At 41.6% G+C, this 14,904-nt stretch overlaps 1 protein-coding gene and 1 pseudogene across 1 annotated transcript; both read right to left on the reverse strand.

Annotated features, from left to right (window-relative positions):
* Positions 1-6,503, reverse strand: part of LOC140235791 (scavenger receptor cysteine-rich domain-containing protein DMBT1-like) — a 36,913-nt pseudogene extending 30,410 nt beyond the window's left edge.
* Positions 6,504-9,955: 3,452 nt separating this feature from the next.
* On the reverse strand, positions 9,956-14,637 carry LOC140235792 (uncharacterized). The gene is made up of 3 exons (XM_072315798.1): positions 14,571-14,637; positions 11,665-12,666; positions 9,956-10,287 (listed from the first exon to the last, which is right to left on the reverse strand). Exons 1-3 carry the CDS (start codon positions 14,635-14,637, stop codon positions 9,956-9,958), a joined length of 1,401 nt encoding a protein of 466 aa, XP_072171899.1.
* Positions 14,638-14,904: the final 267 nt, after the last annotated feature.

The following is a 14,904-nucleotide window of genomic DNA, read 5'->3' on the forward strand; positions in this document are numbered from 1 at the left end:
AAGACAAAACTGAGAAAAAGTAAAAAAAAGCAACCAACATCAGTGCCTACTGACCCTTTTCTCAAGGCAGACGACGGGCGTGACAACATTCAAAACGTACTATGGCCTCCTTAACTACCGTCAGGTAGACAAGTCGAAGACGGGTAATTCTACTGATATTACCGAGTTGACATCTTATCCCGCTGACGATGAGTCCCGAGTATACTCGTGCATATGTCTATGGGAAATGCGTGTTGTAGCGAAATCAGCCTGCCCTCATGAGGAATTTGGTAGATAGTATTTTGTATTGAGATCAAAGATTTAAAAATATGTTTCTAGGTTTCTCGAATGCTCGCCTACTCCACATACCTGCGGAACTGCAAACAACTCCGGCGTCTTCTCCATGAACACAATTATGAGTTCCATAACCTCGATGCTGACAATCAGCGAGATTGTCTTCTTCTCCAGAACAGCTCACATCATCCAGTAAGATATCGCCAGAGCCCTGTCGAAATCTTGCACAGCAAGGAGCTGACGTGGCCTCTTGGTAGCCAAGCATTCTACACACAACGTGAGCGTCTTCTAGACCCCAGGAGTCATCGCACACGGTGCCCCACGTTCCGTTGTATCGAACCTCAACTCGTCCTTCCTTGGCACTCCCTCCATTTACAAGACGAACTTCATACTCTTCTGGCACTAGTACAAGAAAAAGAGGAAGAATTAATTGATAACGCAACTCCCATTTGACTGCATGCTATGTCGTCGGTGGGAAAGAAAATAAAGAGATCTGTGCTCAAACATATTACTTTTCTTTTTCTCAAGGCTCTGAAAAGTAATAGAGATGTTCAGACGTTCGTAGTGCTGTTTAAGTTTCGTAAACGCTTTGGTTGTGTAAGATTTAGAGTTTGGTTCCGCGGGTAGAGCGCTTGTGATGTAAAAAAAAAAAAAAAAAACAATCATAAAAGAAAAATTCCAAGTACACAAAATACCTAGAAGTAATTCCACAATGATATATTTCTTGTTCCATTCGATTTGAAAAAAAAAATTGTAACGTAGTATGATATTACATGTGTCACAAATGTACACATTTATGTACATGTATGATGTACTGTATGCATGGTTGTTTTAATGTGTATGTACACAGGTTGACCAGATTAATGGAGAACATTCTATGTGGTATAGATATAGTACATACAGGCTGACCAGATAAGTGGAGAATTTTCTAGGTGGTATACAATGTAGCTATACAGTACATGCATGTAACAGGAAATACATTATAGCTCACTCAATCTAGAATGATTTCACCCATTCCAGAATGTTCTGGGAAGTGCTTACATGTTTGGCTGAGTGAGGCACTGTCCCTGTAGCCCAATGTGATTGGTAGTTAATTTTGGCAATGATGTTATGCAGTGAGTCATCCAGGTTTCCTGGAACTAGGACTTGCCAGTATGTTCAGGTGTGTGGCCCCAGGTTGGAGAGAGTTATAGAATGTGCTAGAAGGGGGTGAATAGATAGTATATAAGCTAGAGAAATTCTGCAGTAGGCAGAGTACCCAACACCTCTGCTCTGAGAGTTACGTCACTTCTGGCTCTGAAGCGACTTGTTATAGTCAGTCCTGTGTTTCCTACTGACCTGTTATGTTTGTGGAAATAAGGCCTGGGAGACATTTTGCCGGCAGATAATTAATTTGCCTACATTGGAGATAGACTCCATATTTTAATGTCAACGGACATTGCTACGGAAAAGCTGTGACGGGCAGGATTCCTAGCTGAACATTATTGAGCGAATCGTCATTCAACGCATCGACTGGATGTGGTCATCGTAACGTTGGATTCTGCACGTTTCGCTGTGGACATTATACCGTGGATATAACGTGGACTATCGTAACCAGCGCCTCTGGATTTTACGTTGGAGGAATCATTCATTGGGGCATCAAGGACCATTCATTCGTGCATCGAACATCGTATTTGGACATCACCAAGGGACTACTATATGAACCTCGTGACTAAGAATATGCTGTAATGCGTGTAAGTGATTCCACTACTGTTTTATAATTGTTTCTATTGATCATTATTGTACTGATGTGAAACCGATTACCAGTCTGTACCCACAATATCACTGTTAATAAACCGCCTGAACATCAGTTGATTGTTTCTTTTGTGCGATCATTCTCAGTGTGATTTTGGTCGTAACACACGATACTGATATTGGATATCTCTCCTGAAACATATAACATGTTTGACGTAATAGAGTTAAAGCTAATCTGTATTGGAAATTCATCTAAAGTTGGTGTTAATCTTTTTATAGCAAAAAAAAAAAATGTCGCCTCTGATATTTTCTGGAGTCAACCCAACAGACTTCGACAACCTTATGGAATAACAAATCTTCGGCTTGAACACGTGAAGGTCAATAAATAATTCGTAGTTTGTAATTTGTGCTTTGTAGCCCTCCCCCCCCCCCCCCCCCCGCTCCTCCCCCTCTTTTTTGTCGAAAGTCGGTTTGTCCTGATGTAGATTACTTCTGTAAAATCCCGTTTGAAAGGACGGGGTTCCCGGTAAAGAAGTTCAACATTATGGAGGTCTTGAGATTCCATATTGATAATAATTATGCTTTAAGGAGACGTGGCTAAGGGGTCTGTAATCAAGGAATCTGGTCTTAAGTGAGAGTTCTGTTTCACCAATGAACGACTCCTGACAACCAACCTGATAGTGTTATACTTGACAAGTAATACTGTACAAGAGACCAGTGTTGTCCCTCTAGGCTGTGTCATTCGGCACTACGAAGCACTGAAGAAGTATCCTTATGTCAATATGACTGTTGAGCATCTCGAGCATTGGTGATGAGTACATGGTGTATAAAGAAACTGTGTTTCATTGGGCTGAAACAGTAGAACCGACTACTGACACATTGAAAAAGCTGTCCAGAACTGCCCCTATGCTCAGTGGGCCTTACAGAGGGTCAGCGAGCCCCAGAAAGAAAAGAATCAAACATCATAACGGACTCTACAACTACATAAAAAGGACAGATTGTACTGTCTCACGTGAAAGGAGATTCCGATACTTTGCGTAGGAACCTTAACAAGTTTGGCACAAGGGGAATAGTTTTAACGAGAACACTTCGTCAGTGCTTAGTAGCGCCAAAAGACAAAACTGAGAAAAGTTAAAAAAAAAGCAACCAACATCAGTGCCTACTGACCCTTTTCTCAAGGCAGACGACGGGCGTGACAACATTCAAAACGTACTATGGCCTCCTTAACTACCGTCAGGTAGACAAGTCGAAGACGGGTAATTCTACTGATATTACCGAGTTGACATCTTATCCCGCTGACGATGAGTCCCGAGTATACTCGTGCAAATGTCTATGGGAAATGCGTGTTGTAGCGAAATCAGCCTGCCCTCATGAGGAATTTGGTAGATAGTATTTTGTATTGAGATCAAAGATTTAAAAATATGTTTCTAGGTTTCTCGAATGCTCGCCTACTCCACATACCTGCGGAACTGCAAACAACTCCGGCGTCTTCTCCATGAACACAATTATGAGTTCCATAACCTCGACGCTGACAATCAGCGAGATTGTCTTCTTCTCCAGAACAGGTCACATCATCCAGTAAGATATCGCCAGAGCCCTGTCCAAATCTTGCACAGCAAGGAGCTGACGTGGCCTCTTGGTAGCCAAGCATTCTACACACAACGTGAGCGTCTTCTAGGCCCCAGGAGTCGTCACACACGGTGCCCCACGTTCCGTTGTACCGAACCTCAACACGTCCTTCATTGGCACTCCCTCCATTAACAAGACGAGCCTGAAGCTCTTTTAATGTTTATAAGAAATGATAGATGTTGATATACTTCCTTTTACTTCTAAAAATATATCAAGTGTAATGTTTTATACTGTGACCAAATACGAATATTTGATTGGATTTAAGATTGTCAAGTTGGAATGTAACTGGATGTAAACTAGCTGTTTCCTCGTTAGAACTTGTCGAAAACCTTGGAAATGTTTACACATAATACTCAGAGGTTTATTGCCTTTTTGTGTAAAAACCCAAGCATCTTTATTTTATAGACAGATAGGAATGTATTTGGACATATCGGATAGGTTCTCATTCGCAAAAATTGGCTAAATAAAATTGATTTTCTGTCGTCCACGATAAATGCTAGAGCATCATTAATAGCCATAATATTCCAACTCTCATTCTGAAAAACGTAAGTGTAATATACATTAAAACTCGTCTTCCTGTTTTGTTTTGTTTTGTTTTTTAATCAATCTTACCTGTGGAACCAGAAACATCACAACAAGACGAACACTAAGCATTTCTCTAAGTCATGAGAAAAACGAAAAGGAAAATTGCTAAATATAATGTTTTCTTAAACATCGAGGTGTGCATTTGTCTTTTTTTTTTGCAATCAGTGGTAATCAACTGTCCTTGCAATAGCACAAAATGTCAGGCTACGTGCAGTCCATTTACAATAGTATCATTTCATGTCAGCCAGGGTATAATAAGTTCTGTCAAGTTGAGTTACAAGCTGGAGCCCATGCGATGTGTAAGGAAAAGAAAAGCAAGTAAGAAACTTTGGGATCTTTACAGGGATATGACGCATTTTTGTCACTTTATTCATTACCTTCAGCGAGGTGCTCGTGGCTCGGTGCAGCAAATATAAGAAGAAAGTGGTGGAATACACAAATACACGATACACAAAACGAATAGGCAGTGTTTGCATGCACGAATACACGAAACGTACCCTCACGGACGCACACAACGCCGGCATCCTCTCCGTCCATACAATTATGTAATCCGACAGGGGGATGATAGCATTCGGCCAGATTGCTCTCCGACCCGGAACATTCCACGTTGTCGAGCAAGATACTGCCGGTTCCTTCTCCGAATCTGGCACAGCAAGGTGCTTCCGTTGCGCCACTGAAGCCCAACATCCGGCAAACGACGTGTGCATCCGCGAGATCCCAGATGTCGTCGCACACCGTGCCCCACTGGCCATCTTCGAGCCGGACCTCAACCCTGCCCTCTCCTCTGGTTTGACCGCCTGCCAGACGAACCTCGAATAACTCACTTGGCGCGACATTGCCCGCTGCACGTCCAAATAAACATTCGAACAAACAAATAAGCAAACACAGGGCAAAATCACAGCTTACTTGGGTAATATGCCTCATGAAATGCAATATTTCTATAAAGACCATGAATCACTTTTCATTCTGTCCGGCAGATTCCTTTTCTTTTACGTCCCATTTTATCAAAGGTTTGTGTGTTTGACTTTGTGAGTATATCAATGTGATGGGTCACAAACAAGAATATCGTTCATAATGTGCGACATATAGGCCCTACGAATGTACATAATCTTTAAGAGGCCTACTTCATCCTTGAAAGACGATGTCTATTTTTTCATTTTTTTTTTTTACTGACCTACTTCGCATCTTACACCGACGTCCTCTCGGTGGTTGCAGTTGTTTATCCCATACCCACGGTGATTGCACTGAGCAATGTTGGTCTCAACACCAATGCACTGGACGTCATCGAGCCAGATGCGACCGAAACCTGGCCCGAACGTTTGATAAGATGCAACAGATGCAGGGCCGCGGTACCCCAACATGCCGCAAATCACCCGCGCCTCTTCCGCACCGAACAAGTCGTCACAGACTGTCCCCCAGGTCCCGTTAAACAGCACTTCCACTCTACCCTCCGCTGCCGTCTCCCCGTCGCGGAGGCGGACTGCGACGTCGGAATCTTTATGTGAAGAAAGGTTCAGAATTTCAGACTATTAAACGTTAATGGTTAAGCGCACACATCTGTCATAACTGAAAAACAACAACAACAAAAAGAACAAGGCCAACCCATACACACGCACACAAACACAGAATCAGTGTTGTCCATTTGAGTTGATGTGTTATAGGTACTCTCTGAAAATACTTCGAGCCGTATATATTGTTATATATTGTTAACTTGTTTGTTTTTTTATCTTGCATTTGTTAAAACTAATGTGAAAATACTGTGAATTATAAAAGAAATGAAAGCACGCAAACATTAGCAATTATATAAAGAGACAATTTCTCTGTAGATTTAGCTCTTATGAGAGAAAGACAATATGATCAAAGTTCCTTAATGTATGTGTTATCTTGGAATATTAAGCTTGCGCAAGCAAATGTTCTCATGCTGTTGGTACATGAAAACATTGACTGACACGAATTCCACTTGGAGGAGTGTTAAAAATCATGACATTTCATTGCCTGTATGTCGATGAATTATTCTGGAATAAAGATAAATTTTGCAGAAAAAGGATCTAAAACGTCGTAGAAAAAATAAAAAATCAATCTAAAACATGGATTATTAATTTCAGAGAATGTGGAGAGAGAAAACTTACTCCATGGATGTTTTACTCCAAGCTATTCTTCCTCGCAAACATTAGCAAGAGTAACACATTCGATGATAGGGTATTTCTATGTCTTACCTCTTTCACCGAATGAGCTGCCCGTGTATCTGCACATCTCTCTCATACTGGAAAAGCCAGTGTAGGCATACATTAGGCGTGTGAAAACGTCATGGGGTATTGATGGGACGGATGCGTAAGAAATGTTGCGAACAGCGGAACCGATTTCTGTGCACCTATCCTCGTCCACGAGGATGCCAAGAGCTTGACTAACCATATCCTCTGCAAGCGAGTCGATGAGTGCGGTAGACACTGCAGACTTGATTTCACAACAGAGGTCTTCTCTACTCTCAAAACCCGTTGCAATTGCAGCGAGGCGTGGAATTTCCACGAAGAACACCTGAGCAAATGCCTGCTGGTTGCCAAAGGGAATAGCGTAATCAGGATACGTTCGGGATGTAATCTCGTCCCAGTTGTCGCATATTTCGGCAGCTCTGGGTAAGAGAGTTTTCAAGGATTCGGTAGCGAATTCAGTGACCATGTCTCGAATGGTCCGTCCAGAGCCAATTAGCTCTCCAGCTGCTTGGCAAATGGAATCCTCGCCGAATTCCTCAATACCGTAAAGATCATGGAGAAGCTGTTGAAGTTGGGCCAGAATATCAAACGGTCGTAGAGGATTGTTTCCAGAGGGCACCGGGGTAGTGAACCATTGGAACGGGCGCCTGGATTCAGCAAATGCAATGATCTCGTCAGTCCACTGGGGAAAAGTTGTCGTGTCTGAGTCGACCGGGAGAATTGTTGGCTCGGTATATGTGTCAAATATAGTGGAATAAGTCTGGGAGAGTCCGAATGCCGCGAAGAGCGATCGACAGTAGTCCTCGCCGTTCAGGGATGTCCCACTTCTCAGAGATCTCAGAATCGGATCGCAGATTGCTGCCAGTTGATCCATGGGACCTGTGTCAGCTGCCTGGGTGATAATAACGGGCAGCCGGGGAGCAATCCTTAGGCAAAATTCCCCTACAGCCTGGAGTTGGCTGTCTGACGTCCACATGAGCCCTGCGGTGTCGAGCAGGTTGGCAACGGTAATAAAATGGGCCAGCTCCCCCGGAATTCTCGGGTATTGCATTCGGCCATACTGTTGAACATACGGCAGCACGCACTGCAAGGCTGCCTCCCAGTCCACTTCAAGTCCAGTAGGAAGAGGGCATGGCTCAAATCGACCTTTGATAGAGCCAAAGAATACTGCTGCATTAAAATGGTTTCGGAATCGATTTTAAGGGAACCAGAACAAAGATGGTAGGGTTCAAAAATAGCCGTACAGGGATGAAATATTTACTTTCAAACAAAGATGTTGAAAGGAAATTTCACTTCCCTACGAAGGATTTCTGCAGAGTAAAATATTTAAAGACTAACAAGTAAACGTAGTATACTAAAACAAATAAGAGGTGAAATTTTCATTGAAATGTTACCAGGGTTAAACGGGGACCGGATACCTTTCAGATTCTTGCAATTGTATACCTGTAAATTAGTTATACTGAGTACAAAGTTTCACAATTTAAAGATGATTTATAGATGAGGAATAAGAATTTATTTATTTATTTTTTTTTTTACAATTCATCACAAATCACAAGAAACTATATAGGATGATAACATAGCAGCCTCACCATAAAAATGCATGAGTTGGACTCAAGGAAGCAGAACAAAGAAGAAGGCATGTATTGATTCTACACAGGTGACGCAAGTGGTATCGTAATGAAATTACTCTGCTACATTTCTGAAATAATATGTGAGGCTACTATGTCATTAATTTAGTTCATTGTAATTTGTTGAAGATCTTTCAGAGTATTGGTCTTTCTTCTGAAGGACCACAATAAATTCCACAAATCTAAATATTTAGCTGTCGATTTATGTACTACATGATGTGAAATAATGAAAATCGACTTGAACACCCCTTTAAGAATTAAACGAGTTGGAACATTCCAGTTTTGTTCTTACAAACAAATAATAACGATCATATCATATCGATTATAAAAAATAGAACAGCATCTTCTCCTGACAGGCTTCAATTGAGATTCTACATAATGCATTAATGCATAGAGAACTGTGTAATTTATTTTCTTCTTTCTATTCATTCCTTTGAAAATGACTTTTAAAACTTTCATCCTTTCCACCTGAATGATTGTAATGTTATGACGATTTGATGATTTGATAGTTTTGGACGTACAAAGTCGTAATCAACTTGGGACAAATATTAGGAAGGTCATCTCGTCGTTTGTTCTACAATACGCCTGATATAATACAAATGTAGGATGAATCTGAGTGACTGTGTCAAAGGTTACATGTTCATAGGCCATTGCTACTATAATACTGGTGTTTACTGTGCTGACGTTTAACGTGTTATTATTATCCAATATTTCAGTCGTACAAATCTCGTACAAAATGCATAATAATTATGCAAAGAGATATAGACCAATGTGTTTGTGCGCACGCGTGTGTGTGTGTGTGTTTGTCTGTCTGTCTGTTCGCATTTATGATAAAAAAGAGTATTTTTACGGAAGTAAAGACATTTGCGTTATCAATATATACTAAAAGCCATATTTGACACAGTTTCTGTCAAAAGAGTGTCATCGCTTTTGTTAAACGTTGCGTTTGAATTACGGTCACTTTTAACCGTAAACATGCTCCTTGCGTCTACAGTCACATCGCGCATTAGGGGGAATGGTTAGCATTGGTTGAGGTGATGATTCAGCTTTTAACTTTTTGCGAGATACCGAGAAACCACTTTTTGAAATTGTAAAAGCATACAAATCTATTAAAGGGGAATTCAAAGTTTCTTCGCCAAAAACATGCTTTGAAATGGCTTGAATATCAAAAAGTAAAGAGAAACAAGGCGAATTTAATAAAAGGTGGGTCCTACCTTTTTTATGATCGCTGTGTTTTTGATATCTTATAGGCATTTCAAAACCAAATTTCATCATATAAACTTTGAATTCCTCTAAGAATTACATGATCCTTCATATTTCATAAGACGTTTTTCATTAGCTTAAAACAAAAATCATTGTCAAAAAAACGTTGGAAACCTGAAGCTCCATCTCAACCGAAAATGTATAAATGAAACGTCCACCCTCTAAACGTGTGGATTGAACGAATGCAGAAATTCTGTAGAACATAATGTCTTCAAAAGTTGTAAATTTTTAAGGTTTCTGTGCTGTCACTCTTGTATGAGCAAAGTAGACTGTACTATAGATTGTGACGTCACATGCGCATAATTGTAAAGAGAAATTCACACATTTATTTTCTTTTAAAAAAGTACACATTTCCTCATCTTGTTAACGGGTATCATCATTCCCCTTGCCTTCTGAAAGAGGCAAGTCAAGCGCTCATTAATACCTATCGGCGAAAAGATGAAATATGTTGGATTTTTTAGAATTATTTTCTATAATCGTTCTAGGCATGTGACATCAAAACAGTTTTAAGAGGATAATCTGATTTTCTTCAAATTTTCACTGATGTGTCCGAGAAATATCGTTGCATTCATTCAAGCCAAGTGTACATTATAAGGGCGAGCTTGTCCTACAATTGGAACGACTTTACAATGTTTACCTACCTTCATCGAAGCATGTGACAGTAACTTTTTGCCTGGTTTGGCAGTATTCGAGTTGCGAGGAACCTCCGTTCGGACACTGGTCGAACCTCTGTTCATTCCCGGTACATGCTACATCGGTGACAATCGCCGTTCCCTCACCTCCTGGGTAGTACGTGTAGAGATTATAGGAGCTGCTGTCGAAGCCAAGCTGTCGACATACGACGGACGCGTCCTTAAAGCCCCAACCGTTACGGCAAACTGTTCCCCACTCGCCGTTGTAGAAGACTTCGAGTCGCCCTTCTAGATCATTCCGTCCCCTGACAAGGCGAACTGGCACGTCTGGAACTTGATCAACCAATTTGGATAGTTCAGTGAGCAATGTAAACTTGAGCAGACAAACAGTATTGTCCGTAAAATCGAATGGACTCATTTATGTTATGACTTATAGTAGTACAAAGGAGAGGCTTGTGTGTGTTTTTTTTTCCTGTAGTCCCCTCTAACTACAGTGATTTTGAGGCATTACGTAAAGAAGGGACGATAATAATATGCCAGCGTAAACAAAAGTCCTGCAGAAAATAATCTAAACCTTTATTGTTTATTTAGGCCCACAATAAGTTGATTTCTTCTTTGAACAATCTTAAAAGAAAACTACAAATGTTGATTGAATCGTTGATTATGAATACTTAAATAGCAACACAGATGGTTGCTTTGGCGAATAGAATAACTGATCTTTGGTTATGACTGTCTGCACTTTTCATCATTTGAAAGGCCTAACTTCTCGTTGTCCATTTTCATTTTGTTTTTGTTTTTTTATATGCAGGAATCTTGAGAGGCGCCACGTGAATAATTCCGAGATGATTTTTTTTTTCCAGCAGACTTCGTCCCATCGGTTTCAACAACCCATAGCATAAATAACACATGCATGAATACAAACACACACACACACACACACGCACACGCGCACTCACAAGCAAGCGTTTATGTGCTGAAAATGTTTATTCCTCGGTCCATTTTTGAAGTTATTGATTCAGATTGTTTAAAATCCAGGTAAGATGCTTACATATAAATGAGAATACGAACTACAACCACGGAGGTGTGAGAGAAGGAGATGCAACTCCTGCTGTCCTTTGAAGTCATGCTCGTCACCCGCCGAGAAGTTATGTGCTTAACTACAGTTGGAAACCAGGGCTTTGACAAAAGAGAGCATCAATAATCGGGACTATAGGGCTCTCACACCAGGAAAGACCCCCCCCCCCCACTGCAGTTCGCTCTCTCTTTCAATGTGATGGCAACAATGAATTTGTGTGCATTATATTGCAGCAGCGAATCAAAATGCAGTGTAACACTAACAATTTTAACAGCAAAATTATTAAGTTTTTAAGAAGACCAAATTTTCATTTTATGTCGATTTGCGCATTACGAAGAAACTAGAAATATAATGTTTATAATATCGAATTCGTTCCTAAACGCTTCTCAATCAATTCGAGCATTTCACTCTAGATTTTAAGATGAAATATAGCTTGTAATTCAATGAAAAGTGAAAGGCATTCGTTGTCTCCAAACTTCGTCTTGCAAACTAGAGCGGTGTCGAGCATGACTTAGAAGCGTAGTGGAATGTTAGACATCCCATTGTCAACGCTTTGAACCCAAGCATTTGTTTCAGTTATGGAGAGTTGCCACTCCATCTATGTAAACCATCCCTGCTACAACCGACAGACTCACCAGGTTGGCTGAAAGAGGAAGTTATGGTAGAGCACAGGGACTGAGTGCTTCTGAACCCAGTGTACTGGTAGAACATGATGTTGACAAGGAATCTGGGGAAGAAGTCGTACAAGAGATCTCGAACTTCGCTAGTTACAGTCAAGCACCTTTGTTCGGCGGTGAGGATGCTTAGGATGTTGCCTGCGATGTTCGCAGCTCCTTGATCTATCTCCCTGTAGGCATACGGGAGAAATGTTTGAAGATCAGCACAGAGTTGTTGTCTGTCCTCATATCCGGCCAAGACAGACAGTAGTCTTGGCATATCTTCAAGTAGCAGTCGACTGGCATTGGCAGGAAGCTGTAAATCGCTTTGGACATAAGAGACAATGTCGTCCCAGCTTTCACATATCTCTTGTACCCGAGGCATCAGACCTTTAACATACTCTTGTAGAAACTGCCTGACGAGTCCCCTTAAAGTTGCTCCCGAAGACACCAGATCACCTGCAGCACGACAAACGCTCGCAGCATCGTACGACGTCAAGCCGTACAAATCTCTTTCAATTCGGCGGACCAACCCCATAAAGTCAAACGGTCTTAGAGCATAGGGCTGTCCGGGGGTGCTGGTGGCGGTACTTTCGAGAAAAGGCGTTGTGGTAGGCATCTGGGCTGGGAGAAAGTTGGTAAGGTTGTAAATCAGCAGGCAGTGCGCTTCTACATCCAACTCGGTTTCACCTCTCAGTGCTGCTAGTATGGGGTCACATGCCAGTTGAAACAATCCTGGTCCATTGGTTATAACAACGAGACGTGGTGCAATTTTGACGCACATCTGTCCCTCAGCCTCAACTAGAGTGTCAGCCGTCCAAGCGGCGCCGAGAGCTTGGATGACGTCCGAAACCGTCAGGAAAGGGAGCAATTCCCCAGGGTTGACGAATGGTTGCACCTCTTGCTGGAGAAGACAACGATACGCCGCATCCCAGTCAACAGACCATTCAGAATATTCAGGACACGTGTCATTTTGTCCATCTGGTATGACAATTAAAAAAAGAAAAATTAAAACTGGTTATAATTCGTCCTTATTAAATTACATTAAAGATCAAATGTGAAATGGAAAATTTGATAACTATGTAATAACCATATTGGTCATCAGGTCACAAGGTCATCAGATGACTGATAAAAGTTGATAATTTATGGCAATCGTCACAGCGTGGTTGAAGTTATACTTAGTATTAAATATCATTAAAGGTGTGTTTTCTTTTTCCTTTGGTTTCCCCAACCTAGCGACAGAAATGCAACAAGTTTATTCAATTGCGTATCCCCAATCGCGTATCTCACCCGTAGTTACCCGTAGTTGCGCACGCAGGTCCTATTTTCCCCCAGCCAATAAAGGCCCTGTCACACCTTTCCGGGTAAGCTATGCGGGTTTGTAGCGTATGGGGATTTTCCAGCACACAGGACATTTTTTTTTTTCTTGCGGACAAGCATTTGGGCGAGTTTCGCGTGCGTCCTACATGCTGGATCCGTTCTACGTGCATTCCATGTGACCTGCGTGTCAGGCAAATAGGTGGCGAGTGATGGCTGACAACTTGGTGAAAGAATTACTCTGAAGGAATAGGCAAAATTGCAACAAATTGCCATTATCTTGCATAGATGCATAGATCCACAGGCAACCTACGTACTTCCAGAGGGTCAAATACTTGTGACTTGCGACATGATGAAGCCATGGGCATCCTACTGTTGTTCTGCGAGAGCCTCTGCAGGCAATCCCCGCGACTCACCCTGAAAACTTTTGATCATGCTCAAATCGGACTTGAGAGAGCACCTCCGGGCAACAACGTGTGTGATACGTGCTAGGTACTGTCAGGTGCGGGCCAACTGTGGAGAGCTCCGAGTAGCAAATTTGTTTCAGGTCGCAAAAACTTCACAAGATACCGTATGACAAGGCCTTGGGCATGCTCAAAACTTTTTTTCCAGGTGAGTCGCGAGGTTTGGGTCATTGTCCAGAGAGGTACACGCATAACACCAGTAGGAGTCCCTTACCAGCAGCACGTCGCAGGCAACTGCAACGCAGGTTCTTCGCGGTATCCGTAAGTCTTTCGTAACAGAAAACAAAGCTCTTACGCAGGTCGCACGGAATACACGCAAGTAGAAGGTAAGTAGCACGCGTTTAGCAGGTACAGCTGTAAGACTCAAGTGCGAAACTCACAAACATTCTTGTCCGCCCGCAGAAAATTCTGCGTGCTGGAAGATCCCGATTCGGAACAAATGTTCTACATGACCATGTGTGTGTAATTCGAAAAAAAAAATGTAGTTAATACAGGCAAAACCATATTCCCATGCCGACTTATATATCACCGCTACTATAATTTGTCCTTTTTGTTTTGGGTGGTTTTTAGGTGGTTTTAGTGAAGTTTGATATTGACGCAGCTGAAATATGAGATTTTTATCTTTTTTTTGTTTATGAAATGAATAGGAATTGTGAAACAAGACATTATCAACTTACTGATTTGAATGTATTCATAACAAATGGCCAGGTCAAGAAGTGTTGTCTAAAAAATTTTGAAAATTCAAAATGTCATAACTTTCTTACTTCTGATCTGATTTTGATCATTTTTGGAACGTTCTGTAGGGAGTTTTCTTCCTTTCTTTAGAGCTAGTCTAGTTTAGGTGGATTTCCACTTTAAGGGCAGCAATCGTTCACCAGCTAGAAGAGACAAAAGGTTATTGAAAGAACACGTTGGAAACACTGCTTTGTATCGCATATTGTTCTTATCCCTAGTTTTTCCAAATTTTTTCTCGTATCACTAGCCTATAGGTTATTGTAAGCACCAATTTCAATCAAGATGGTGAAAAAAACAAGAGAAAGTCAAGGTCTTTACATTGTCAACGTCTACAAGACCCCTGCCACCCTGTTGTACTCCGAGACCTACCCCAAGCATAGTCTCCGGTACTGCATATGCCGGCTACCTCAACTGCCAGCACACTGACTGGGAACATGATTACTGCACCCTAATAGTAACGAGTTATGCAACTAGGCTCAGAACTCTACCTTAACCAGCTATTCAACAGACGTAAACCTGCAACTTTCTTATACTCCGACCGATGGGACTCTCCCACCAACCCAGACCTTGAATGGTAGCATAGAGAATCTTCTTATGGCACTTAAAGGCTAGGGCAAGACAGCTTCCCTCGATCAACAGCCATCAAAAACCTACTATTATCAGAGCCACGCACCTTGTATCGCAAACTCTAACAAGACCAGCA

This window comes from Diadema setosum, chromosome 12 (assembly GCF_964275005.1).
Source record: "Diadema setosum chromosome 12, eeDiaSeto1, whole genome shotgun sequence".
Classification (NCBI taxonomy): domain Eukaryota; kingdom Metazoa; phylum Echinodermata; class Echinoidea; order Diadematoida; family Diadematidae; genus Diadema; species Diadema setosum.

Coding starts and splice junctions, on each gene's coding strand:
- LOC140235792 (XM_072315798.1), bottom strand. CDS start 14,637: ATGTTCCCAGTCAGTGTGCTGGCAGTTGAGGTAGCCGGCATATGCAGT. Junction 12,667..14,570: donor TACCGGAGACTATGCTTGGG/GTAGGTCTCGGA, acceptor TTGTCATACCAG/ATGGACAAAATGACACGTGT. Junction 10,288..11,664: donor TTCCTCTTTCAGCCAACCTG/GTGAGTCTGTCG, acceptor TGGTTGATCAAG/TTCCAGACGTGCCAGTTCGC.